The 27,616-nt window shown below is 38.0% G+C and overlaps 1 protein-coding gene across 8 annotated transcripts in view; it reads right to left on the bottom strand.

Annotated features, from left to right (window-relative positions):
* Window positions 1-11,951: 11,951 nt before the first annotated feature.
* C6H8orf89 (chromosome 6 C8orf89 homolog) overlaps window positions 11,952-27,616 on the bottom strand; it is a 35,940-nt gene continuing 20,275 nt past the window's right edge. For 4 of the 8 annotated variants that reach the window (XM_081501672.1, XM_081501670.1, XM_081501671.1 and 1 more), the window contains exons 4-7: window positions 26,115-26,208; window positions 23,798-23,855; window positions 14,177-14,215; window positions 11,952-12,248 (exon numbers count right to left, since the gene is read on the bottom strand). In XM_081501672.1, coding sequence (XP_081357798.1) covers window positions 12,100-12,248; window positions 14,177-14,215; window positions 23,798-23,855; window positions 26,115-26,208 — 340 coding nt within the window. In that variant the 3' untranslated portion in view covers window positions 11,952-12,099. Of the gene's footprint in view, window positions 12,249-14,176; window positions 14,216-23,797; window positions 23,856-26,108; window positions 26,209-27,616 lie in introns of all 8 variants that reach the window. The other 4 variants (XM_081501675.1, XM_081501674.1, XR_014057022.1 and 1 more) reach the window with 3 other exon arrangements.

Raw genomic sequence — 27,616 nt, 5'->3', positions numbered from 1 at the left:
GAATCTAGGTCCATCCACCTCACTACAGATAACCCAACTTTGCTCCTTTTTATGGCTGAGTAATATTCCATTCTATATATTACCATATCTTCTTTATCCATTCATCTGTTGATAAACATTTAGGTTGCTTCCATGTCCTGAAAAGAGCCTCCATGATTTTTTAAAAATTTAAATTATTCAAAAAGCCTGTTCTCTGACCACAATAGTTTAAAACTAGAAATCAACAGAATCACATCCAGAAATATCAATAAATACTTCTTAAACAACCTCCTTGTAAATAATCCTTGGTTAAAAAAGAGATATCAGAAAATATTTTTATTAAGATGCAAAAGAAACTGTAGCATCCCAAAACTAGAGGGACATAGCTAAAGCAGTTGTTAGAGGGAAATTGATATCACAAAATGCTTATATAAGAAAATAAAAAATGAGAAAAAAGCATGATTTCAAATCAATAAGGTAACTTTCAACTACATAACAAACCAAAGAAAGAAGAATAAATCAAACTCAAGCAAGCAGAAGGAAGGAAAGTACTTCATGTTTTTATTATTATTCTCTCATTGTTGGTGCCAAATACTGGCATGATGGTGCTCAGGTTAACGTTTTTATATGAGTCATAATGTTCATAACCATCTTTAAAAACTTCCATTCCACACTCATTGCATGTACCTGATTTGCTGCCTATGAGTCCCTAAAGAAAAACATCTCCAGCATCCATCCCAAGAAATGGTATAGGTAGACTATCAAGAAATATGTGAAGAATTGAATTTCCCACATCTTCATATATGAAATGTATCTAAACAACCCACCAGGCTCCCCTGTCCATGGGGATTCTCCTGGCAAAAATACTGGAGTGGGTTGCCATGCCCTCCTCCAGGGGATCTTCCCAACCCAGGGATCCCGCATTGTAGGTGTATTCCTTACCATCTGAGCCCACCAGGGGAGCCCAAAGAACAGATTCAGATCAATTAAAATGAATTTATTAGGATCTATAATCTGAAACCTTTTAAGGAAAGGTTTAGGTTCTTTCACTTTGACTAAAGTGTGAACTAAAGTGTGCATTTAAAAAAAGGAATAAGGGACTTTCCTGGCCATCTAGTGGTTGGGACTCCGAGCTTCCACTGCAGAGGGTGTGGGTTCCATCCCTGGTCAGGGAACTAAGATCCTACATGTCCTGTACCATGGTCAAAATAAATAAATAAACATAAAAACGTAGTGGGAAAATGAACAAATAAGCTGTTTGCACATTCACGATAATTATCACTTTAATGAAAGTCTTCTTCCTTCTACAAAAGTATGAACAACAATTGCTAAATCTTTTAGTCAGTACTTTCACATTCCAACAAAAGCAAGCAGGATCTACGGGTTTGTTTTATACTTGACTATCAAAATCTGATTCATAAACTTGCTAGCAAGTCTTTCCTATGGTTCAGTTCAGTTCAGTCGCTCAGTCATGTCCGACTCTTTGCGACCTCATGAATTGCAGCACGCCAGGCTTCCCTGTCCATCACTAACTCCCGGAGTCTACCCAAACCCATGTCCATTGAATTGGTGATGCCATCCAATCATCTCATCCTCTGTCGTCCCCTTCTCCTCCTGCCCTCAGTCTTTCCCAGCATCAGGGTCTTTTCAAATGAGTCAGCTCTTCGCATCAGGTGGCCAAAGTATTGGAGTTTCAGCTTCAACATCAGTCCTTCCAATGAACACCCAGGACTGATCTCCTTTAGGATGGACTGGTGGATCTCCTTGCAGTCCAAGGGACTCTCAAGAGTCTTCTCCAACACCACAGTTCAAAAGCATCAATTCTTCGGTGCTCAGCTTTCTTCACAGTCCAACTCTCACATCCATACATGACTACTGAAAAAATCATAGCCTTGACTAGACAGATCTTTGTTGGCAAAATAATGTCTCTATTTTTTAATATGCTGTCTAGGTTGGTCATAACTTTCCTTCCAAGGAGTAAGCGTCTTTTAATTTCATGGCTGCAATCATTATCTTCAGTGATTTTGGAGCCCCCAAAAGTAAAGTCTGACACTGTTTCCACTGTTTCCCATCTATCTGCCATGAAGTGATGGGACTGGATACCATGATCTTAGTTTTCTGAATGTTGAGCTTTAAGCCAAATTTTTCACTCTCCTCTTTCACTTTCATCAAGAGACTCTTTAGTTCTTCTTCACTTTCTGCCATAAGGGTGGTGTCATCTGCATATCTGAGATTATAAATATTTCTCCAGGCAATCTTGATTCCAGCTTTCTCATGATGTACTCTGCATAGAAGTTAAATAAGCAGGGTGACAATATACAGCCTTGACGTACTCCTTTTCCTATTTGGAACCAGTCTGTTGTTCCATGTCCAGTTCTAACTGTTGCTTCCTGACCTGCATACAGGTTTCTCAGGAGGCAGGTCAGGTGGTCTGGTATTCCCATCTCCTTCAGAATTTTCCACAGTGTGTTGTGATCCACACAGTCAAAGGCTTTGGCATAGTCAATAAAGCAGAAATAGATGTTTTTCTGGTACTCTCTTGCTTTTTCAATGATCCAGCAGATGTTGGCAATTTGATCTCTGGTTCCTCTGCCTTTTCTAAAACCAGCTTGAACATCTGGAAGTTCACAGTTCACGTATTGCTGAAACCTGTCTTGGAGAATTTTGAGCATTACTTTACTAGCGTGTGAGATGAGTGCAATTGTGCAGTAGTTTGAGTATTCTTTGGCATTGCCTTTGTTTGGGATTGGAATGAAAACTGACCTTTTCCAGTCTTGTGGCCACTGCTGAGTTTTCCAAATTTGCTGGCATACTGAGTGCAGCACTTTCACAGCACCATCTTTGAGGATTTGAAATAGCTCAACTGGAATTCCATCACCTCCACTAGCTTTGTTCGTAGTGATGCTTCCTAAAGCCCACTTGGCTTCACATTCCAGGATGTCTGGCTCTAGGTGAGTGGTCACACCATCATGATTATCTGGGTCGTGAAGATCGTTTTTGTACAGTTTTTCTGTGTATTCTTGCCACCTCTTCTTAATATCTTCTGCTTCTCTTAGGTCCATACCATTGCTGCCCTTTATTGAGCCCATCTTTGCATGAAATGTTCCCTTGGTATCTCTAATTTTCTTGAAGAGATCTCTAGTCTTTCCCATTCTATTGTTTTCTTCTATTTCTTTGCATCTATCGCTGAGGAAGGCTTTCTTATCTCTCCTTGCTGTTCTTTGGAACTCTGCATTCAAATGGGTATATCTTTCCTTTTCTCCTTTGCTTTTGGCTTCTCTTCTTTTCACAGCTGTATTACCTTTTGTTTTGACTTTAATCTTGGTTCTCCTTTCATTGTAACGTGTCCATGAGGGTAGGCCAAGTGTTTGCTAAAGGATTGAATGGACACCAGGCCTTGGAGGGCATAGACATGGTCAGTAAAAATTCTACCCATTCAGACATGAGTTTAACCATGTCATGAATGTGGTACATCACAGTGGTTAAAAGTCCTGGCTTTGGGATCAGGAGGACTTGTGTTTGAATCTCACCTCTGCACTTACTTGCTGAGTGAGCTGAGGCAAGTTACTTAACTTCTCTGAATCCCTTCTGCAATATCATATTTATAGTGACATCACAGGGCTGGTGAAAAATTTTTTTAAATGATGGATATAAAGCATTTAGCGTCCTAATAAAATATGGGCTTAATAAATGATAGCAATTATTAAATACTTAATGAAGGGAAAAGTTTGAATTATGGAATTTTTATTCTAGATTTATTGCTCTAATATACATTTAATAACTAAACTACATATGATGACTATCATAATGTTTGACAAAATTATCAACAGACATTTCTGAAAACCTATTTAATTTAGGGCAATCAGTGCCATAGGCTAAAAAGAAAAGAAGGGGTGAATAACTATTTAGTTGAAGAAACGGATCTTAGTACAACCTAATAAATGTCTTGAAAGGTTCTCCTTAAATGACTATGTAAAAATCACTTGAATTAGCATTTCAGTTGTTTGCCTGTCTGCTAGAGCTCATAAGTATTTGGAAAAAAATTTCCTGAGTATTTTACTTATAATCTCTGATATACTACTAAGGGTCTATGAAAACTCATTTTTGAAATTTATTTAAAAAAGCTTTTATCAGAGTATAATTGCTTCACACTGTTGCATTAGTTTCTGCTGTACAACAAAGCTAATCACGTGTATGTACACATATGTCCCCTCTTTCTTAAACCTCCCTCCCATTTCCCCCGCCCCCCAAAAAACCCTCATTTTGTTGCTTCCCTGGTGGTTCAGACGGTAAAGAATCTGTCTGCAATGCAGGAGACCTGGGTTCAATCCCTGGGTTGGGAAGATCCCCTGAAGAAGGAAATGGCAACCCTGTCCAGTATTCTTGCCTAGAGCATCCCATGGACAGAGGAGCCTGGCAGGCTACGGTCCATGGGGTCGCAAAGATTCGGACATGACTAAAGTGACTTAACACGCACGCAGGCGCTGAGGTTTATTTTGTCAATTCCCTGGCATTATTTTATCCCTTTCTTTAGATGGAGCCAGTAATTAGGAATCTAAGCCAGTTCAGAATTAGGTATTCATGATAACTGAAGAAGGCAGCAGCTCAGAGAGCATTCCAACAGAGCCCCATGACTGAGACACTGGGAAGGAGACTGGTTGACTCACAGAGAACAGGCTTGACCTTTCAACCTTGCAAATTCAAATGCAGTTTGTCATCCAATGTCAAATGAATTTGGCTGTGTGTAGTGCTGCAGGATGGAGAGATGTTGGACAGGAAAAACTCGAGAGAACATGAAAGAGGGGCATTGAAAACCAAAATCCACAAAATGGTTGAGAACGCACATCATTATGCGCCTAGCAAATTCCTTTTTCAAGATAATGGCCAGCCCTGTGATTCCTCAGGCAGTTCAGCCTCTGTTAAACAGAAGGGCTTGAAGTGGGAAATTGATGCTAACTTTTTTTCTCTCCTTGGAACTGGAATTATGGTTTTGTACTTCTGTTTCATCATCTCCTCTTGTCCCTTAAATGAAATCATTCTGTTAGGAGTATTGTGGACTGAACTTCCTAGGTGGCGCTAGTGGTGGTAAAGAACGCTCTGCCAGTGCAGGAGATGGACGAGGCACATGTTCGATCCCTGGGTCCAGAAGATCTCCTGAAGAAGGGCATGGCAACCCACTCCAGTATTCTTGCCTGGAGAATCCCATGGCCAGAGGAGCCTGGTGGGCTACAGTCCATGAGGTCACAAAGAGTTGGACACGACTGAAACCACTTAGCACACATGCATTGTGGTCTACCTCTCATGCTGATCACCAAAGAAGAAAGGTTGAATTGCAACTGTCTTTCTTTCATTCCAGAAACTTATTCTTTCTCTGAGGACCTTTCTGAGTAGGTCAGGAGCCAGGACTGGACAGAACTCATCCTTTGGGAGAGGCTCAGAGAACCAAACATAAAATTAAAGCACCAAATCACTCAAACTTTGTGAGGAGATGTCCTGGGGGTTTCAGAACCTCCACTATTTTTTCCATCCAGGGAATTTTCAGCAGACTTAGCATTATCCCAAAGAGCATTCTCAAAGTAAGCTTCCTTTTTTTTTGCCATAGTTTCTAACTTGCTTAATGGCATCATTAATTGAGTAGTGAATGTAAAGACTGGAATGCACTGGAAGCCCTATGAATTATGACATGCAGTAAGTTTTTTATTCGGCATCTGGAGTTCATTATTAACATCCATTTGAAAGCTTACAACTATGAAATAGAATGACCTTGTAAATAGCCACAAATAGTTTTCCAGTGAATTCTTTGCATGGCACACACTAATTCATGGAAGTTATTTGAATGATAAAGAGTAAAGAAAAAAAAAACCTTGGTGAATTTATTCTTTCTCTTATCTATTTTATCTTGAAGTGTTTTTAAAATTTCTTTCCTCCCAAGATGAAGGAAATATTCAAAAGTCCTACCTCCACTTGCCAGAGACACTTCTTATAAGGGTTGCCTTTAAAATTACAAAAAGAGGATTCCTCTCCTTCATTAGTGGGGAACTCAATGGCCAGAAATTTGCCCAAATGAGTAATTATGCTCTTGAATATTTGGAAAGATAAACCTTTTTCTAAAAAGAGTGATCATGAAAATCATACTTCATGCTTTCTTCCCCACTTTTATTGATATGAAGCTGGGTTTAAACTATAACAGGAAAAGGGACTTCTCTGGTGATCCAGTGGTTAAGACTCTGTCCTGCCATGCAGGGGGCAGGAGTTCAATCCCTGGTTGGAGAAGTAAGATTTCACATATCGAGTTGCTGTTGTTTAGTCACTAAGTCGTGTCTGACACTTTGCGACCCCATGAACTGCAGCATGCCAGGCTTCCCTGTCCTTCACTATTTCCCTAATTGGTATCTTTTAGGATTTTAAATAGCTCAGCTGGAATTCCATCACCTCCACTAACTTAGTTCCTGATAATGCTTCCTAAGGCCCACTTGACTTCACACTCCAGGATGTCTGGTCTAGATGTCGTGGTTAACCAGGTCATTAAATGAGAATAATAGTGATAACAATCATACTTGGCTCACTGGGCTGCTATGAGGAATAGATGAAACAATATTGGTTAAATGTTTAGTATCTGACATCAAAAGGGCAGAAGACAACGGTAAGTACTAATCTGTGCATCCTCTAAATGTCACCATCTTCAGTTCACAGGTCTCCATGGAGATGTCATACTTCCTCTTAGCAGGTAACAACTTTTACGGTTTACTGTTCTCAGACTTCTAGTAATATTAATACTTCCTTGGCAACTAAGGGAGTGGGGGTGGGGAGCGGAGACAACTGTTTTCAAGACAGAAGCAGAACGCTATAGTTAAGTCACTCCTGACGGACACAATTGTTCATATGTGTCTTTCCTGCATTCACGTTAACACTGGGCAACAGAGCTGTGAATAAAGAAACAAAGAAAAACACTGAAAGGAGGAGAGAGCCTGGCAGGAGTGTGTGTGAAGGAATCAGATTCTCTGTTGTTTTCTTTTCTTTTTTTTGATGTGGACCATATTTATAGTCTTTATTGAATTTGTTACAATATTGCCTCTGTTTTACATTTTGGTTTTTTGGCCTCAACGCACCTGGGATCTTAGCTCCCCAATCAGGGATAGAATCTGAACCCCCTGCATTGGAAGGGGAGGTCTTAACCGCTGGACCACCAGGGAAGTCCCTCTGCTGTTTTCTTGAACCAAAATAACATGAGCTGGATATTGCTGTTCTTTACTTGGAAAGTGAAGGGGAAAGAAAACGTCCAATGCAAAAGTTCACTTAAGAGAATATGTGTCAACATTTGAACTCTGATATGAGTACTTACTTATTATCTTTCAAAAACGGAGTAGGGACATAGTCATTTTCCCCTAAGTTCACCATTGTAAACAGGTCATTTAAGACATCAGAGCCACCAGCCTGGCAGGAGAGCTCAGAAATGCTGGAAGAAGTCTTCACGCATTTGCACCACCATCCCCATCTTAACCTCAGTGGTTATCAAAAGAGGGCTCCAGTTGGGTTCCTCTCTGCTCCCTGCACCCCAGAGGGCAAACCGTGTCAGCGGGGAGCACCGGGGTCTCCCTTCGCTCCAGATTCCTTAATCTGGCTCCTTAAGACTATTCAGAGAAGGCTCAGACACACAGTGGTGATTTTCTTTGTTGTCAGGAGCCTGCAAGCCCTCTTTCATCTTAATAAAATTATACCCTTTCTGCCAAGATTGAAAAGAAAATCAGGAATTTGTAACTGTATCTCACTCAACCCCTTCCAAATTGGGGGAAGTGTTTGATCAGCCTTTCTCGGCTTACAGAGCTATTCTGTAGGGCGTCTGTTTCCCACACCTGCCCCCTCCCCACACGCCAAGATGGGAACCATCCCCAAGGATTAAAATAACATGATTAAACTCCAAGTGGCAGACATGGGGTTGAGAGCTTTATACAGGTTATTTCCTTAACACTCCCAACACCCCCAAGAAGGAGGTGTTGGTATTATTGTGTGTGGTTTTTTTTTTACATCTCAATTTTCCAGATGACACTCGGGGAAGGAAAAGAAACCTGAGCACAGTTAAACAGCTAGCAAGTTTCAGGGTGGAGATTTGACCCCAGGCAGCCTGATATCAGGGGCTTCTGGGACATGTGAATTCAGTTCCTGGGTCAGGAATATCCCTTGGAGGAGGGCATGCAACCCACGCCAGTATTCTTGCTTGGAGAATCCCACAGATATAGGAGCCTGGTGGGCCGCAGTCAATAGGGTTGCAAAGAGTCAGACACAACTGAAGCAACTTAGTACACAGGCAATCTGACATCAGACCCCAAGTGGTTAGCCTGTATTCTAACCTGACTCTCAGAACTCTGTCTGGCTGGGCAAAGATACTATGTAACTAGAAGACCTAAGGTCCAGGATATACTCCACAGCCCCAACTACTCTGATAGCAACACATGTGACACCCAGCAATCAACTGGCCATGTGCAGCTTCAGTCTGGCCCCCAAGGCCACCTCCATGACCCTGGGCTGGATCTCAGGAGGGATAGTCCAAACAGGACCGGTAGTGGGGGGATGGATAGTTATCTGAAATTGTTTCAAGTTTATGTGCCAAATCTTCTAAAAACGTAAATCAATTTTTGAATGTATTTAATCCGCTAAAATACATTTGTATTAAATTACATTGACTTGTCATGGGTCAGAATGTCCTTTCTTTTCGTCCATCTTTTTATTGTTGCCAAAACAATGCTCTATAAGCATAGACTCTAAGTCTGTCACATCCCTCAGAGTTATCAGTTTTAGGATGAGCTCCTTGATGGCATCGTTTCACCAGGTCGTTTTTGGAAGATAGGTTTTTGGTTTTCTTCACGTACATGCTATCTTGGATTATTCTCAAGTAGAGCTGTAGAAAAATTACAGGCTGATATCTCTTTAGTATCAGATTAACAAATGACCCAAGAAAAACACTCCATGCCTCAAAAGCATTCTTCCCCTCATCTGTCCATTTTATATAGGTATCCACTTATATTCCGAGGAAAGTAAGTTCTGTCCATCAATGTGAACTCACACATTTCCTGTGTTTAGCTGAACAGTTTGGTGGAATCATCAGGTTCTGGTGGCAATTTCTATACTTCTTGACACACAGGCATCAATCAGGATACAGACCATAAGCATTCTGAAAAAGCTGTACATTAAGAGGCAAAAACTGCTTGAGTAATCACAAATATTTATTCTGAAGCAGACCTCAGTTCAGTTAGGGCTGTCTGCTGACAGTGGTCATCTATTCAACACCCCAAACCCGTTCCAATAGGAGCTAGTTCATAATTCCCATGGGCAGTCCTCCCTTATTTTCAAAGGAGAAAAATTTGGATAGAAAAAAACAAATACATGTTAAGCACTTGAAATTATATGACTGATTATATGGGTCTACAATGGACCTAAAGGAGCTTTATAAAGTGTTCCTGATGACCAGGTGCTGTGGAGCTGCTTGTTAGCAGCCATGTGGCACCATGGGAACCCCCTACTGTTGTCATCAATGAAACTGTCCATACATAACCGCCCCGTGTAACCTCATCTCTCAAGGTGCTAATGAGATCATGTGAGTGTAAGTGCTTTGTAAACCACAAATCACTACAAAGATGCCAGTGATTATTTAAATTTTAAACTATACCTTACGGTTTATAATATTTCTACTGATTTTCTGAGGTGGGAAAGCTAGACTATCTCTCCCCTGAAGCTTCACATCCTAAATGGAGTGAGGAAGGAGGAATTAGGGACAACTGATTTTGTCCACACAGCTCTCATCAAGTGCCCGACACAAATGGTCCATCAATTAAATGCTGTTGATGGGTGAGTCTGAGTAGGGCAGGTATGGACCTGCCCGCGAGCATTTTTTGAGCTGGAAGGACATTCAAACTGACATTTTCAAAGAAGCTCTACTGTGATGGAGAAAGTAGGGACATGGGATTCAGGAAAGCACAGGTTCAAATACAGTCTCTGGAAACTTGGGTAAGTTATTCAATCACAATTTCTCTGTCTATGAAATGGGAAAATAATACCCTCACCTTTCCGGACACAGTGGAGAATTGTTGACCTGAAAGAAAGGCTAAAATCAGCAACGGCCAGCACAGGCGGGTGAGAAAAAAAATCCCACAGATTAATTGGAAAATAAAGAGAAAAAATATTGACAAATCTTAAGTTTCCAGTACTCCAGATATTTAAAACAGATAAAGATGATCTCAAGCATATTTGGTGTTCCTGAAGTAGAGAATTCAAACATATGGGACAGAAAGAGTGAATATGCAAAGATGCAATGAAAGAAAACATTTCCCCAAGATGTAGAAAAAAATTGAATATGCAGCTTCGAAAGAATATACTACATTCCAGGAAATTTTCATCTAGGACATAAAACTGGATCCAGATTCTAGCTTCTCACATGACAGGAGAACTGAAGATAGGCAGTGAGTGCCCATTTATGAATGTAAAAACATGCCCCAGCTCACCACAGCCTTCATCTGATTGGTGACTTCAATGTGCTACTGGCTTGGTGTCTGTAAGCAGGTGAATTGATGAAGTCTCCCCTGTACTACCTAACACTCCAGCCAAGTACCTCATTCCCAAATGCATAGTATGTCCTTGTTTAGGTTATTTCATTTTCCTAGAAATGCCCTCTTCATCCACCTTCCATGTCTTTAAGGCCCATTTCTAACACTGCATTTACCATGAAGCTTTCTCTGACTTCCCTGCTGGATGTTAGTTACTGCTTCATTTTTGCACTCTGTTAACACTCCGTGGGTCTCTTATGGCCCATTTCTCATTCTCCACTGGATCAGTCACTGGTATCCTTGACTTTTCCCTGTTTTTCAGGGAGGTGTATTGGCAAACACTTCTCCCCAACTCCTCAGGCTTTTTTTTTTTATGTTGTTTTTTCTTTTTGATGTGGACCATTTTCAAAGTCTTTATTGAATTTGTTACAATATCACTTCTCTTTTTTATGTCTTGATATTTTGGCTGCAAGGCACATAGATCTTAGCTCTCTGCCTGGGGATTAAACCAGCACCCCCTGCATTGAAAGGTCAAGTCTTAACCATTGGACTGCCAGGCAAGTTCTTCCTTAGGCTATCTTGAGGAAGGTTTTCTCCTTTTGACCTAGACCTTCCTCCTCCCCACAGAGATATAGCAGGTCTCTCTTCCACCCCCTTTCCCTTCAGGGATGCCTTGTGTATGCAGGAGAGATGCCTTGTTCTGCCTGGCAGTAAAGGCCTGACTGAGCAGGTGAGCCTGAGGTTGTCAGTGATACCTGAGGGTGTGCATTTGCTCAATTCTCATGTTCAGTGTTAGGAAATCCACTGCTGCCCTACATCTTGGAGAAGGCAATGGCACCCACTCCAGTACTTTTGCCTGGAAAATCCCATGGACGGACGAGCCTGGTAGGCTATAGTCCATGGGGTTGCTAAGAGTCAGACACGACTGAGCGACTTCACTTTCACTTTTCCCTTTCATGCACTGGGGAAGGAAATGGCAACCTTACTCCAGTGTTCTTGCCTGGAGAATCCCAAGGACGGGGGAGCCTGGTGGGCTGCCGTCTATGGGGTCGCAGAGTCGGACATGACTGAAGCGACTTAGCAGCAGCAGCCATACATCTAAGGCAGCATTTCCTTTCCAAGTTTTATCAGCAAACAAAGCGAATATTCTCATTTTCATCTTATCTCAAAACTGCTTCCGAACTCAAGCAGGGACAAGGTGAGGATCTCATTGGGTGCTTTCTAACCCCCAAAATAAAGACTCACTCTTGAATCTGTTGCAGCTTCTAGCAAAACTTATCATACAGACAACTCAAAAAGCATTTATCAAATAGAATCCAAAGGTGCAACTGATGTGCATAAAATTGACAGACTAAAATTTTTCTTATGCTTATGTGTATCAACTATAAAAGTAATTACCTTAGTGTCTCTGTGAGACTAACAAAATATAATACATTTCGTATATAACAGAAAACATTTATTTCCTATTTACATTTCTATTTTTATGTAAATCATTGCACATCATATCATATATCAAAAAAGAAAAGAAAGGAAAAATATAAACTTTAAAAGTCAGTGAAGAAAGCATCACAGTGTATGATAATCAGCAGTCTCGAAGCTCTCGTTTCTTGCTCTTTTTAAATTTTTTGGTTGTTTCTTGACGAATGGTGTCATACTCCAAAATGGCCATGTTGGAAAGTCTCTGTAAGTACTGAGATGGTGCTCCAGCGAGAGGATCGCTGAAGCCAGAACCTGTAAACAAACAAAAAACACTTATTACAATTGAATTAAGCACACATGAATGATACTCTCTTTAGAGTACAAATGAAATATCTTTTCCTCAAATGACCATTAAACACCACTAGTTCTTCATATAACACATTCTTTGAAGTAGAAATGAAAGCCACTTAACTTTCTAAGTGAGTGGGATGGCAAAGTGAAAGCGTTCAGTCGTTCAGTCCTGTCCGACTCTTTGTGACCCCATGGACTGTAGCCCGTCAGGATCTTCTGTCCATGGGGATTCTCCAGGCAAGAATACTGGAGTGGGTTGCCATTCCCTTCTCCAGAAGATCTTCCTGATCCAGGAATCGAACCTGGGTCTCCTGCATTGCAGGCTGATTGTTAACCATCTGAGCCACAGGGATGACAAGTCATCCAAAAAATATTTAACTCAAAAAATGCTCAATGTCTGTATTTAATGATATAAAACTAAATCAGAGTTTGTTATGTCTCCAAATAAAACCATTTCTCATAAATGCTAAGTGAAGTAAAAGAGTAAAATTATAAAATAAGTCACTCACTAACTGAAATAGCAGTAATGAAGTTTCTATTATAGAAGGAGAGTAATAACAATGATAATAGATAACATTAATTGAATGATCTCTTGTATGTCAACTATTTTTCATCTATATCATCCACACATCAATACTATGAAGTCAGTAACTAGTACTATCTTGGATTACAAATTTAAAAGAGTTTAGAAATTATCAGAGGCAAGATTTAAATCAAAATCCATCAATTCAAAGTTCCCATGTACTATGTATAAATTCTTCTATTTAGAAACATACAAGGCTTTAATAGTAATAGACTGATCCATATTTCTTTAAAATATTATTATTAACTTCAGTTTCAAGTGCCAAAAATAAAAACTGTCTTCAGTTCTCCAATGTGGTTGGTATTTTTGTTTGTTTTATTTCAGTGTGTAATGAGAGTGGAAATTTCAGAGAAAGTAGAAGGAAAGAGCTGAGCAGGATTCCAGTTCTTAGCAGTACAATGAACTGGACACTTAGAGTCTCTGGCCACAAAAAGTAGATTCTAAGAATTATTGGAGAAGGAAATGACAACCTATTGCAGTATTCTTTCCTAGAAAATTCCATGGACAGAGGAGAAAACAGGGCTACAGTCTATCGGGTCAAAAAGAGTTGGACACGACTGAGTGACTGAGCACTGAGCAAGCATTAAGCAAACCTCAAAACAATTCAAAGAACTGGTATCATACAGACCAATGTAATTAAATTGGAAATTAACAGTAAATTTTACAGTTCTCAAATATTTAGAAATGTATACACATTCTAAATTATTCATTCATCAAAAATAAACTGTAATAAACATTAAAAATGCTTGTAACTAACTGATCAAGAAAAAATTACAAAACTTGTGTGATGTAGCAAAAGTTGTACATAGAAAGGCTTATACCTTAAGATTCCTGTTTTAGAAAAGAAGATTGAAAATTAATAAGCTCAATATAAGACATACATTAGGAAAAGAACAATCTGAAGAATATGGATGTGCTCAGTCGCTCAGTTGTGGGTGACTCTTTTCGACCCCATGGACTGTAGCCCACAAGGCTCTTCAGGCCATGAAGTTTTCCAGGCAAGAATACTGGAGTGGGTTGCCATTTCCTTCTCCAAAAGAATATGGAAGAAGGATGTAATACAGGAAAGAAAATTCGATGAAGTAGAAAACAAACTTACAAAAAGAAAGATTTTTAGAAAGATAAAAATTCTTCCTTGAAAAAACTAATAAAAAAGGGAAATTCTCTGGTTCAATTAATTAAGAAAAAAAACAGAAGACCTAAATAACTAATATTAGGAGAAGTACAGATAGAACAAAAACTAAATTTCATGCCAATAAATTTGAAAATGTAGACAAAATGCAAAATTCTAGAAAATATAACTTACCAAAATTGATGGAAGGAGAATTACAATGCCTTAAGAGTCCTAGAATTAAAATGATCGAATTAATATTAAAAAATTTCTCCAAAGAAAACAAGTGATCCAAATAATTTTACAAATCAACTCTATCAGACTTTCAAGGGAGAAATCATTCCAATTTTAGGTCATATCCTTCAGAGAACAGAAAAAGCAGAATGCTCCCCAGTTTATTTCATGAGGGTGTTATAATCTTGACACTGAATTCGGGCAAAGAGAAAATTAGTGGTAATCTCACTCATTAAGATAGATTTTAAAAACCTAGCAAAATATTAAATACAGTAGTACACAAAAAAGATAATGAATTATGCCTTAAATGTGGGTATCCAAGGGATGTAAAAGTGATTGAACATTAAAAAAAATCTACAAGTGTCATTTTTCACATTAGAAAATTAAACAGAAAATTACAAGATCATTTCAATCAATTCAGAAGAAAATGTTTGATAAAATTAAACTTTCATTTGTTTTTAAAATAAAACTCTGAGCAAATTAAAGAGAACTTCTTTATCTTGATAAAGGATATCTACGCAAAACCTACACTACACATCATTCTTTATGAGAAAACATTAAAGGAGTTTCCTTTAAAATCAGAAACAAGTCAAAGATGCCTATTTTTCATTTCTATTCACCATTGAATTGGTGGTTCTAGTCAGCTTAGTCAGAGAAGGCAATGGCACCCCACTTAAGCACTCTTGCCTGGAAAATCCCATGGACAGAGAAGCCTGGTAGGCTACAGTCCATGGGGTCGCTAAGAGTCAGACACGACTGAGCGACTTCACTTTCACTTTTCCCTTTCATGTACTGGAGAAGGAAACAGCAACCCACTCCAGTGTTCTTGCCTGGAGAATCCCAGGGACGGCGCAGCCTGGTGGGCTGCTGTCTATGGGGTCGCACAGAGTCGGACATGACTGAGGCGACTTAGCAGCAGCAGCAGCAGCAGCAGTCAGCTTAGTAAAATCACAAAAATAAAAGCTTGGGTTGGGGGTAGGAAAAACCTTTGGAAAGAAAGAATAAAACTGACATCATTTGCATATGGTAATCTACATAAAGAACTAAAAAAATTATATATATTGCATAAAATATATTAATATATACACACAATATAAAACATAAATCAAGAAATAACAAGAGACTTTAGCAAGGTGGATGACTATAAGATCAAATTGCAAAAATTAACTACATTTCCAAACATCTGCAAGAGAAAGCTATAAATTTTAATTGTAAAAGAATTATGGCAGACTACCAATGATCTTTTCAAAACTTTTTACTCTTTCCAAAACAGAATTTTAGCTGCGGACAAGGTCAGCTAAAAGGGAGAGATTACCTTTCTCAACTTGCTTTAGAGCTAAGTATAGCTTTGTTAGTGAGTGTGAACCAGTAAGATATGAACAAATGTGCAAATTTTAAAATTATAGTCCTCTTATCCCAGATTTCTGGACTTATGTTTTTGTTGGGATGTATTTGATAACTGCTTCAGTCTCCTCAATAGTTCTACTATAGCTCTGCGCAGTTTGCCCCTTGTTCATGATTCAGTCTTGGTAGGTTGTATGTTTCTATAACTTACCCATTTTTTCTAGGTTACCCAATTTGTTGACATAATTGTTCATAGTAGCCTCTTATAATCCTATTTCTGTAATCAGTTATAATGTCTCCTCTTTCATTCCTAATTTTAATTATTTGTGTCTTCTCTGTTTTTTTCTAGTGTAACCAAGGATTGTCAACTTTGTTTATCTTTTCTAAAGATTAAATCTTGGTCCTGTTGATTTGTTTTCTGTTCTCTATTTCATTTTGTTGTTGTTGCTGTTTAGTCACTAAGTCAGGTCCCACTCTGTTGCAACCCCATGGACTGTAGCCCACCAGGCTCCTCTGTTCATGGGATTCCCCAGGCAAGAATACCAGAGTAAGTTGCCACTTCCTTCTCCAGGGGATCTTCCCGACCCAGGGATTGAACCTGCATCTCCTGCAATGCAGGCAGATTCTTTGCCACTGAGCACCAAGGAAGCTCATTTGTCTCTTCTCTAATGTTTATTATTTTCTTCCTTCTGCTAAGTTGGGCTTAGTTTATTCTTCTTTTTCTAATTCCTTGAGGTGTAAGTTTATGTGGTTCATTCAAGATCTTTTTCTTTTTTTTTTAATGTGTTTGCCACTATAAATTTCACTCTTAGCATACTGCTTTTGCTGCAACCTATTGGTACATTGCGTTTTTTAATTTTTATTTGTCCCCAGATATTTTCAAAATTCCCTGTGATTTCTTCTTTGACCCATTAATTGTTTGAGTGTACCGTTTACTGTAGGTTTTTTAAAGACCATCTTTATCAAATTAAGACAGTTTCCTTCTACTTATAGTTTGCTAAAAATATTTTTAATCATGAATAGGATTCAGTAATCCTATTAAAATATCTTTTACAATTATTAAAGTGAACATATGCAGTTTCTCCTTTATTCTGTTAACAAGATGATAGACATCAATTGCTTTTCTAATGTTGAATCAACCTCACATTTCTTAGATAAATCTGACATGGTGTGTTACATTATCCTTCTTATATATCACTAATTTGAATTGGTAAGTCTTGTTTAGAATTTTTACTTCTATTTTCTTAAGAAAAATTGGTCTATAATTTTAAGTTTCTTATAAGATCCAAGCTAGGTTTCAGAATCAAGGTTAGTGACCTGATAAAATGGGTCTTCAAGTGTTCCTTCTTTTCCTATTTTCTGGAATAATTTATATTACACAGCTTTTTAAAATCAAATGTTGGATAAAGAAGTTGTGGTACATATATACAATGGGAATATTTCTCAGCCATAAGAAGGAATGAATGTGAGTCAGCTGAACTGAGATGGATGAAACTAGAGCCTGTTATACAGAGTGAAGTAAGCCAGAAGGAGAAAAACAAATATCATATACAAAAAAGATCTTCATGACCCAGATAATCACAATGGTGTGATCGCTCAACCTAGAGCCAGACATCCTGGAATGTGAAGTCAAGTGGGCCTTAGAAAGCATCACTACGAACAAAGCTAGTGGAGGTGATGGAATTCCAGTTGAGCTATTTCAAATCCTCAAAGATGATGTTGTGAAAGTGCTGCACTCGATATGCCAGCAAATTTGGAAAACTCAGCAGTGGCCACAAGACTGGAAAAGGTCAGTTTTCATTCCAATCCCAAAGAAAGACAATGCCAAAGAATGCTCAAACTACCGCACAATTGCACTCATCTCACACGCTAGTAAAGTAAGGCTTAAAATTCTCCAAGCCAGGCTTCAGCAATACGTGAACTGTGAACTTCCAGATGTTCAAGCTGGTTTTAGAAAAAGCACAGGAACCAGAGATCAAATTGCCAACATCCGCTGGATCATCAAAAAAGCAAGAGAGTTCCAGAAAAACATCTATTTCTGCTTTATTGACTATGCCAAAGCCTTTGACTGTGTAGATCACAATAAACTCTGGAAAATTCTGAAAGAGATGGGAATACCAGACCACCTGACCTGCCTCTTGAGAAATCTGTATGCAGGTCAGGAAGCAACAGTTAGAGCTGGACAGGGAACAACAGACTGGTTCCAAATAGGAAAAGGAGTATATCAAGGCTGTATATTGTCACCCTGCTTATTTAACTTATATGCAGAGTACATCATGAGAAACGCTGGGCTGGAAGCACAAGCTGGAATCAAGATTGCCTGGAGAAATATCAATAACCTCAGATACACAGATGACACCACCCTTATGGCAGAAAGTGAAGAGGAACTAAAGAGCCTCTTGATGAAAGTTAAAGAGGAGAGTGAAAAAGTTGGCTTAAAGCTCAACATTCAGAAAACTAAGATCATGGCATCTGGTCCCATCACTTCATGGCAAATAGATGGGGAAACAGCTGAAATAGTGGCTGACTTTATTTTTTTGGGCTCCAAAATCACTGCAGATAATGATTGCAGCCATGAAATTAAAAGACGCTTACTCCTTGGAAGGAAAGTTATGATCAACCTAGATAGCATATTAAAAAGCAGAGACATTACTTTGTCAACAAAGGTCCATCTAGTCAAGACAATGGTTTTTCCAGTAGTCATGTATGGATGTGAGAGTTGGACTATAAAGAGAGCTGGGCACAGAAGAATTGATGCTTTTGAACTGTGGTGTTGGAGAAGACTCTTGAGAGTCCCTTGGACTACAAGGAGATCCAACCAGTCCATCCTAAAGAAGATCAGTCCTCGGTGTTCACTGGAAGGACTGATGTTGAAACTGAAACTTCAGTACTTTGGCCACCTCATGCGAAGAGCTGACTCATTGGAAAAGACCCTGATGATGGGAAGGATTGGGGGCAGGAAGAGAAGGGGACGACAGAGGATGAGATGGCTGGATGGCATCACCGACTCGATGGACATGAGTTTGGGTAAACTCCGGGAGTTGGTGATGGACAGGGAGGCCTGGTGTGCTGCGGTTCATGGGGCCGCAAAGAGTCAGACACAACTGAGTGAATGAACTGAACTGAAGTGAACATATAATATATATGGAACCTAGAAAAATGGTACTGATGAACCTATTTGCAGGCAGGAATAGAGACGGAGATGTAGAGGACGGACTAGTGGACACAGTGAAGGAAAGGAGAGGGTGAGACAAACTGAGAAAGGAGCATTGACATATATCCATTACCTCATGTAAAACAGATAACTAGTGGGAAGTTGCTATATAGCTCAGGGAGCTCAACCCAGTGTTCTGTGACAACCTAGAAGGGTGGGATGAGGGTGGGTGGGAAGGAGGTTACAGAGGGAGGGGATATGTGTATACTTATGACTAATTTGTGTTGTTGTATGGCAGAAATCAACACAACAGTTGTAAAGCAATTATTCTCCAATTAAAAATAAATATATAAATGTTGGAAGAATTTACCAGTGTCAGTTCTGCTAGGTTGTGGTTTCTCTTTTTTAAATATGATACTGATAATCTCTCTCTCTGTCAGTCTTGCTAGACATTTATCAATTTTATTCACATTTTTAAAAAACTAACTTTTGGCTCTTGTTGATTTTTCTTGATTGAATATTTGTTTTCTACTTTGTTGATTTTTGCTCTTATTTTTCCCTTTTATTTTCTTTGAATTTAATATGCTGTTCTTTTGTTAACTTCTTGAGATGTTAAAATCATTGCTTATTAAGCCTTTCATCTTTTCTAATACACGTACTTCATGCTTTAGGTTTCCCTAAAAGCTATGTTTTTACTGTACACAAGGAGTGTTGATGTATCATATTCTCATCATCATTCAGTTCAAACTAATATGTAAATTCCACTGTATTTCTTCTTTGACTCACAAGTTACTTAAAAGTACATTTCTTAATACCCAAACCTCTGTGGGATTTTATAATTATTTTTAATTACTGATTTCTAGTTTAATTCCACTGCAGTCAGAGAATATGTGCTACATGATTTCACTTATTTGATATTTGTTTAAAAATCTCCTATAATGTCTACTTTCCTTTTCATTATGTTCCTTTGATCTTTATATATTTTATGTTAATGGAGCATACAAATTTAGGATGGTTAACTCTTTCTGTTGTATTAATCCTTTTGTTACTATGAAATATCACTCTATTGTGCGTAATACTTCCTGCTTTGAAGTTTATTTTGTTTGATGTTAGTGTAGCTATAACAAGCTTTCTTTTAATTACCATTTACATGGTTTATATTTTTCTATCCTTTTATTTTTGATCTTTCCTGCCCTTATTTTTGAGGTATGCTTCTTATAACCAGCACATAATTATTTTTGTCTGATGGGTTTTGTTTTTAGCTGAAATATTTAGTCCACTTATATCCAATGTATTTATTGTATGTTTAATTCTAATATTACTAGTTGTTTTCTATTTGTCCTATTTCATATTTCTTTTTTTCGTCTTTTCTTGCTTTAAGATGATTAAATATTTTTTATTTTTCTATTTCCCTATAATCTTGTTACTTGTATCTTTTTCTTTTAGTGGTTATCATACAGATTTTATCACATCTCTTTGATATATTACAACTGACTTTTTAAAAGAAATTTCATTTTTTGGCTGTGCTATGTGGCGTGTGGGATCTTAACTCCCCAATCAGGAAGCATAGAGTTTTAACCACTGGACCACCAAGGGGAAGTCCCTACAATCTACTTTAGCTTAATTACTATATTTCAGATAATGAAAGGATCTTACAACATTTTAACTCCATGTATGCTCCATCCCACCTCTGTGGTATTATTGTCAGTATTTTATCTCTACATGTATTTTAAACTTCATAAGACAATACTACTGCTACTGCTTCTCTTTCCTTTATAAGTTGTCATGCTTTCATCTTGTATCATTATTTCTTTAATATTTCTTTTAGTGTAGCTCTACTGACAATAAAATCTTTCAACTTCCACTTGAATAATAATGTCTTTATTTGTTTTTACTTTTAAGGATATTTTCTTTGTGTATACAAATTGAGTTTGGCAGTTACTGTCATTCAGCACTTGAAAATACCACTGCTTTTTCTTCTTGCTTCCATTGTTTCCATTGGAAAGTCAGTTGTATGTCTTACCATTGCTCTCCAGAAGACAACTTATCTTTTTTCTTTTTTTTTCTTTTTTGTGAATATGTAGCCTTTTTACTATGATGTGACTAACTATGATTTTCTTTTTTATTATTCTGCTGGAAGTTCATAGAATTTTTGTATCCATTGTTTGGTATTTTTCAGTCAGTTTGGGAAATTCTCAGCCAGTAAGTAAATCCTGCTTGTCTCACTTTCCCTTGATCCTCTTAATCTGGAATTAGAATTATCCATGTATAAAGTAGTTGCCAACATCCACTGGATCATCAAAAAAGCAAGAGAGTTCCAAAAAAAACATCTATTTCTGTTTTATTGACTATGCCAAAGCCTTTGACTGTGTAGATCACAATAAACTTTGGAAAATTCTGAAAGAGATGGGAATACCAGACCACCTGACCTGCCTCTTGAGAAACCTGTGTGCAGGTCAGGAAGCAAGTTAGAACTGGACATGGAACAACAGACTGGTTCCAAATAGGGAAAGGAGTACGTCAAGGGTGTATATTGTCACCCTGCTTATTTAACTTACATGCAGAGTACATCATGAGAAATGCTGGGCTGGAAGAAGTACAAGCTGGAATCAAGATTGCTGGGAGAAATATCAATAACCTCAGATATGTAGATGACACCACCCTTATGGCAGAAAGTGAAGAACTAAAGAGCCTCCTGATCAAAGTGAAAGAGGAGAGTAAAAAAGTTGGCTTAAAGCTCAACATTCAGAAAACTAAGATCATGGCATCTGGTCCCATCACTTCATGGCAAATAGATGGGGAAACAGTGGAAACAGTGTCAGACTTTATTTTTGGGGGCTCCAAAATCACTGCAGATGGTGACTGCAGCCATGAAATTAAAAGACACTTACTCCTTGGAAGGAAAGTTATGATCAACCTAGATAGCATATTAAAAAGCAGAGACATTACTTTGCCAACAAAGGTCCATCTGGTCAAGGCCATGGTTTTTCCAGTAGTCATGTATGGATGTGAGCATTGGACTATAAAGAAAGCTGAGCACTGAAGAATTGACGCTTTTGAACTGTGGTGTTGGAGAAGACTCTGGAGAGTCCCTTGGACTGCAAGGAGATCCAACCAGTCCATCCTAAAGGAGATCAGTCCTGGGTGTTCATTGGAAGGACTGATGTTGAAGCTGGAACTTCAATACTTTGGTCACCTAATGCGAAGAGCTGACTCATTGGAAAAGACCCTGATGCTGGGAAAGATTGAAGGCGGAAGGAGAAGGCGACGACAGATGATGATATGGCTGGATGGCATCACCGACTAGATGGACATGGGTTTGGGTGGACTCCGGGAGCTGGTGATGGACAGGGAGGCCTGGTGTGCTGTGATTCATGGGGTCGCAAAGAGTCAGACACGACTGAGTGACTGAACTGAACTGAAAGTAGTTTTATCTTATCACATATTGTCTTTGCATATTCTGTTCTGTATTATCTTTCTCTCTTCACTTTAATTGGGTATTTTCATAATGCTCTATCTTTCATTTTACTAATCCTATGATATATTGTTTTCCATCTTTTACCAATTTTATTGAGGCATATATGATACAAATTATGTATGTTTAAAATATACCACTGATGACTTGCTTCCCTGGTAAGACAGTAAAGAATCCGCCTATAATGCAGGAGACCTGGGTTCGATCCCTGGGTTGGGAAGATCCACCGAAGAAGGAAATGGCAACCCAGTCTAGCATTCTTGCCTGGAGAATTCCATGGACAGAGGAGCCTGGCAGACTATGGTCCATAGCATCACAAAGGGTCAAACACGACTGAGTGACTATCACTCACTCACTCACTGATGATACACATATACATTATAAAATGATTATCATAATTAAGTTAATTAACACCTGCATCATCTTACTTGGTTACCTTTTTGAGGGGGAGAGGAGATAAGAACACTTAAAATTCTACTCTCTCAGCAAACTTCAATTCACCATATACTATTATTAATTTCAGTCACCATGCTGTACATTATATCCCCAAAACATCTCCCCATTTTCCCCAGTCCCCACTTACTGATAACCACTATTCTACCCTGTTTCTGTTTGACATTTTAAAAGAGTCTACATGTAAGTGATACCATGCAGTATTTGTCTTTCTCTATCTGACTTATTTCACTTGTATAAAGTGTTCTGGCTTCATCCATGTTGTTACAAAGGTAGGACTTCCTTACTTTTTATGGCAAAATAATATTCCATTGGGTATATATATATTGCATTTTCTTTATCCATTTATCTGTCAATGGACACTTAGGTTGTTTCCATATCTTGACTGTTGTGAATAATGCTGCAGTGAATATGTGAGTTCAGATATCTCTTTGAGATATGGATTTCATTTCTTTTGGAAATATATCCAGTACTGGGATTGATGGATTACATGATAGTTTTATTTCTAATTTTTTGAGGAACTTCCATACTGTTTTTCATACTGCTTGGTGGGGTACAGTCTATGGGGCTGCAAGAATCAGACACGACTTAGTGACTAAACAACAACAAATCATAAGGAACAGGTGGTCTCCAAACAATGATGAAGGTCTTCCCTGACATATTCCTGGCACCCATGAGAATAGTTACCCATTCATAAATCTTGACTTAGGAATGTTCTTCCTGTTTCTAAGCACATACCCCCATACGCTAGGTTAACTTATAAATTTGTCCCAACGACCCCTCGGTAATGCAGAGTGCAGCTACAGATGTTTCCAAGGTGTTGTTGGCCCTGGAACTCCCACCCTGTGGCTAAGTTACCATATAATAAGCCGATCCATTGATTACATGGTGCTGTCTGCCTTGGTTTTCAGTCTCAAGGTGCCTTCTCAATTTAGAGGCACTGTTTATTCGCTTCATCTTCCAACATGACATGATAAAGGCATGTATATATTGAATACAACATGCACTTAAGTTTATAAAATAAGCATAACTTAAAAGAAAAATTAACAAAACAGAGACAATTAAGTCAGTGGAAAGAAAGGAAGGTTTAAAAAAGATAAGTATTTTTACACCCTTCATAAGACAAGTAGTAGGAGAAAAAGATGATCCAGCTTACCTTTTGATTTCTCCTGAAGTGGTGTCACAGTACATGTGGGCTTAATCTTCTTTAACCTAAAATTATATATTATCATAAATTCACTTTTATATAAATCCAGGGTACATTAATTTTTTAAAATACATTGAGACAAGAAGCTTGCTTTCAGTGAAATTCACTTGTTGAAGGACATCATATAAAAATTAAATAAACATTAAAGGAAGGAAACTCCTCCCATTACAAATAACCCCATCAGAAGCAGATATGAACCAACTCAGTATTTCGGTTTTTGCTAATAAATTTTACCAATGGGTGAGTGTTATGTCATCCTTTTCCCACCTTTATCTGAATTTATCACTAATCATGATTCAGGGAATGCTAGAGGAAGGGACTTAAGATTAATTAGTGTATATTTAGATATGTCAGATACCAGTTCAGTTCAGTTCAGTTGCTCAGTTAACTCTTTGCAACCCCATGGACTGCAGCACGTCAGGCTTCCCTGTCCATCACCAACTACTGGAGCTTGCTCAAATTCATGTTCATCGAGTGGGTGATGCCATCCAATCATCTCATCCTCTGTTATCCTCTTCTCCTCCTGCCTTCAATCTTTCCCAACATCAGGGTCTTTTCCAATGAGTCAGTTCTTCACATCAGGTGGTCAAAGGATTGGAGCTTCAGCTTCAGCATTAGTCCTTCCAATGAATATTCAGGACTGATTTCCTTTAGGATGGACTGGTTTGATCTCCTTGCAGTCCAAGGGACTCTCAAAAGTCTTCTCCAACACCACAGTTAAAAAGCATCAATTCTTCAGCACTCAGCTTACTTCATGGTCCATCTCTCACATCCATACATGACTATTGGAAAAACTATAGCTTTGACTAGACAGACTTTGGTCAGCAAAGTAATGTATCTGCTTTTTAATATGCTGTCTAGGTTGGTCATAGCTTTTCTTCCAAGAAGCAAGCGTCTTTTAATTACATGGCTGCAGTCACCATTTGCAGTGATTTTTGAGCCTAAGAAAATAGTCTCTCACTGTTTCCATTGTTTCCCCATCTATTTGCCATGAAGTGATGGGACTGGATGCCATGTTTTTTTAATGTTGAGTTTTAAGCCAGACTTTTTATTCTTTTGAAGCCAGATACCAACTATCAGTTATTTGTGCTCATTTTACCTATTACTTACCACAATCAGAATTTTATCATAATCAACTTTTGTTCCTACTGGAATAAACCTAGATAATGAGTAAATTATTAGAGGAAATACATCATGATCAAATTGGCTCTAGGTAAGATAACCCATATGCATTCCAAATTTCTTGTAAGTACACTAAACTTACAAATCAGCTATAAATTTTTTTTCCTCTAGCCAATCAAAACATATATTCATTCTTAATCCATGTAATACACTAAACAAAGTCAGCTTACATAGCTGCTTGGAGGTATCCTAGCAACTTATTACCATGACAACATCATCCCTCCTAGACATCAAATATGGGTACAGTTGAGATAAGTATACCTAGTATTTACACTGAGGTTGGAACTCAAGACCAGCCGTACTGATTGCTATGTAATAAGCTTTTAGTGGTCCCTAAGGATACTCCTCAGATTCTTTTGCACCTACTGAGAGATAATTGAAATTCTATGATTAATCTTCTTAGTGTGAAGGGCTTTGTGCATGTGTGTGCTAAGTCACTTCAGTTGTGTCCGACTCTTTGCGACTCTATGGACTATAGCCCACCAGACTTCTCTGTCCATGGGATTCTCCAGGCAAGAATAGTGGAGTGGGTTGCCATGCCCTTCTCCAGGGGATCTTCCTGACCTAGGGATCGAACCTGCATCTCCTACATCTCCTGCCTTGGCAGACGGGTTCTTTACCATTAGCAACACGTCCTCAAAAAACATAGAATATCCATTTTAAAAAAAAACAGTATCCAATATCAAAACAAATATCTTGTGCTTGGCTGCATGGAGCTTTTAAAGATAACACTGGTGAGTTGAGAGGTCATATTGTGTCAGTTTCATAATATTAATTTAATGGAATTAAACTCACAAATCATTGTTTCAGGTCTGCTAGCATGACAGCTGGCGGCAGTTTATCATATCATATGCAGAATAGTCAACTGTAACTTTTAAATGCACTTCACCTCTAGGGCTATTTTCAATTACATTACCAAAGTACATCACCTTGCTATTCACTGAAAAATTTTATCATTAAAGAAACTTAAAAACACATTAAACTTCTATCAGAATATAAAATCAAATATCCATATATACAGAGATTTTTTTTTTTTAAAGAGTAAGGGATTGTATACAAGACAGACAAAAATGAATACTTTCCTGCTTTGCCAAGACCGTTCTTTCACAGGCCGTTGTGCAATATGTAGAGGAGAATAAAATACTTGTAGGCAACTTGACATGTTCTCAGTAGAACGGCTAAAATAAAGACAAAGAAAAAGAAATAACATTTATGTCCGCCAAGCATGTAAACAGCATGGTTCTTAGCTACCACTCTTCTGTTCTGTGTCTGAAGAACACTTATCATAACATGAATATAATATATTCAAATTATTCTTCATTAAAGTAAGTATATTCACACTCAAGTCAATGTAAAATATTAAAAAATCATTTCACATACAGCCAAATTGTAAATGAAAAAAATAATGAACTAAAATCTGATGAAAAAGGTAGGAAGCCAAATGAAGATTTAAAATCTAAAGATCAAATGGGTTAACTCAGGGGATGCTTTCTGGGTTTGCAGTTTCTTTAAGATGGTCATGTGATTGAAAGAAGGGTAGTAAGACAGGTCTGTACTGAGACAAGGCCATGGCCACAGGCAGCCCTACATACTTTTACTCAAAGACAAGAGTGAGCTGAGTATCAGGGAAGCAGGTATCTTGATAATAAAAGAAACTCACTGTCCTTAAGTAGCTCTCACATGCATATTTTCAATGGTTTCTCTTCTTTCTACATCCCCACCTTCCATCCTCTTTAACTGCTACCATCTGCTCCACTAGCAACTCACCGTCTCTCTTCTATCATCTCTGATTCTGCATTTGTTCAGTTGCTAAGTTGTGTCCAACTCTTGGTGACCCCATGGACTACAGCATGCCAGGCTTCCCTGTCCTTCACTATCTGCCTTATTTCATTATAATCTCACTTCAGAAAGAATGATTTTGGTTTTTATATTTTATAGCTTGACCTCAGATGATATTAAAAATAATGGCAAAAGCTTTATGTGTATTATTGTTCATTTATGATGTCATTTACAAAGTGAAAAAAGTCAAAGCAATGACAGGAAAATTAAATAAAATTAAATAAACTATGAATCTAACAATGAAATATTTTATAATGTGGCCAGTAAGGACTGTTTGAAGATTATGCAGTAATATGGAAAAACTGTACACATGTAATATTAAGTAAAAAGGGGCAGAATAAAAAATTGGAATTATACTAAAATCACAACTCAAATAAAAATCCATGAAAATAGAGGATGATAGAAGAGAAGCTCTAAGAATAAAAATGGGTATGTTAGGATGGGTAAGCTATCAAATAATTGTTTTTATTTTTTTCTCCAGATTTTCTACAAAATTCATATTATTTATTTTCATAATTCAGATATAAACTATCTACAACTTTTCATTTTTAGTATATTCCAGTTCTTTATATTACAAAAATTTATTTCAAGAGTAATTAATAAGACCAATAACACTAGTTGAAAACTCAAGAGATACATATTCTAAAATTCCAATTATGTGTGTGCTATGTATAACTAGATGTCTTTAAAGCTCACTACAGCAGGAGAAAATATGAAAATCTACATCTTCCACTAAAGAGTAACTGG

The sequence above is a fragment of the Giraffa tippelskirchi genome, chromosome 6 (genome assembly GCF_054371585.1).
Source record: "Giraffa tippelskirchi isolate mGirTip1 chromosome 6, T2T-mGirTip1v1.2.pri, whole genome shotgun sequence".
NCBI classification, from domain to species: domain Eukaryota; kingdom Metazoa; phylum Chordata; class Mammalia; order Artiodactyla; family Giraffidae; genus Giraffa; species Giraffa tippelskirchi.
This window is presented reverse-complemented; position numbering and strand designations above follow the sequence as displayed.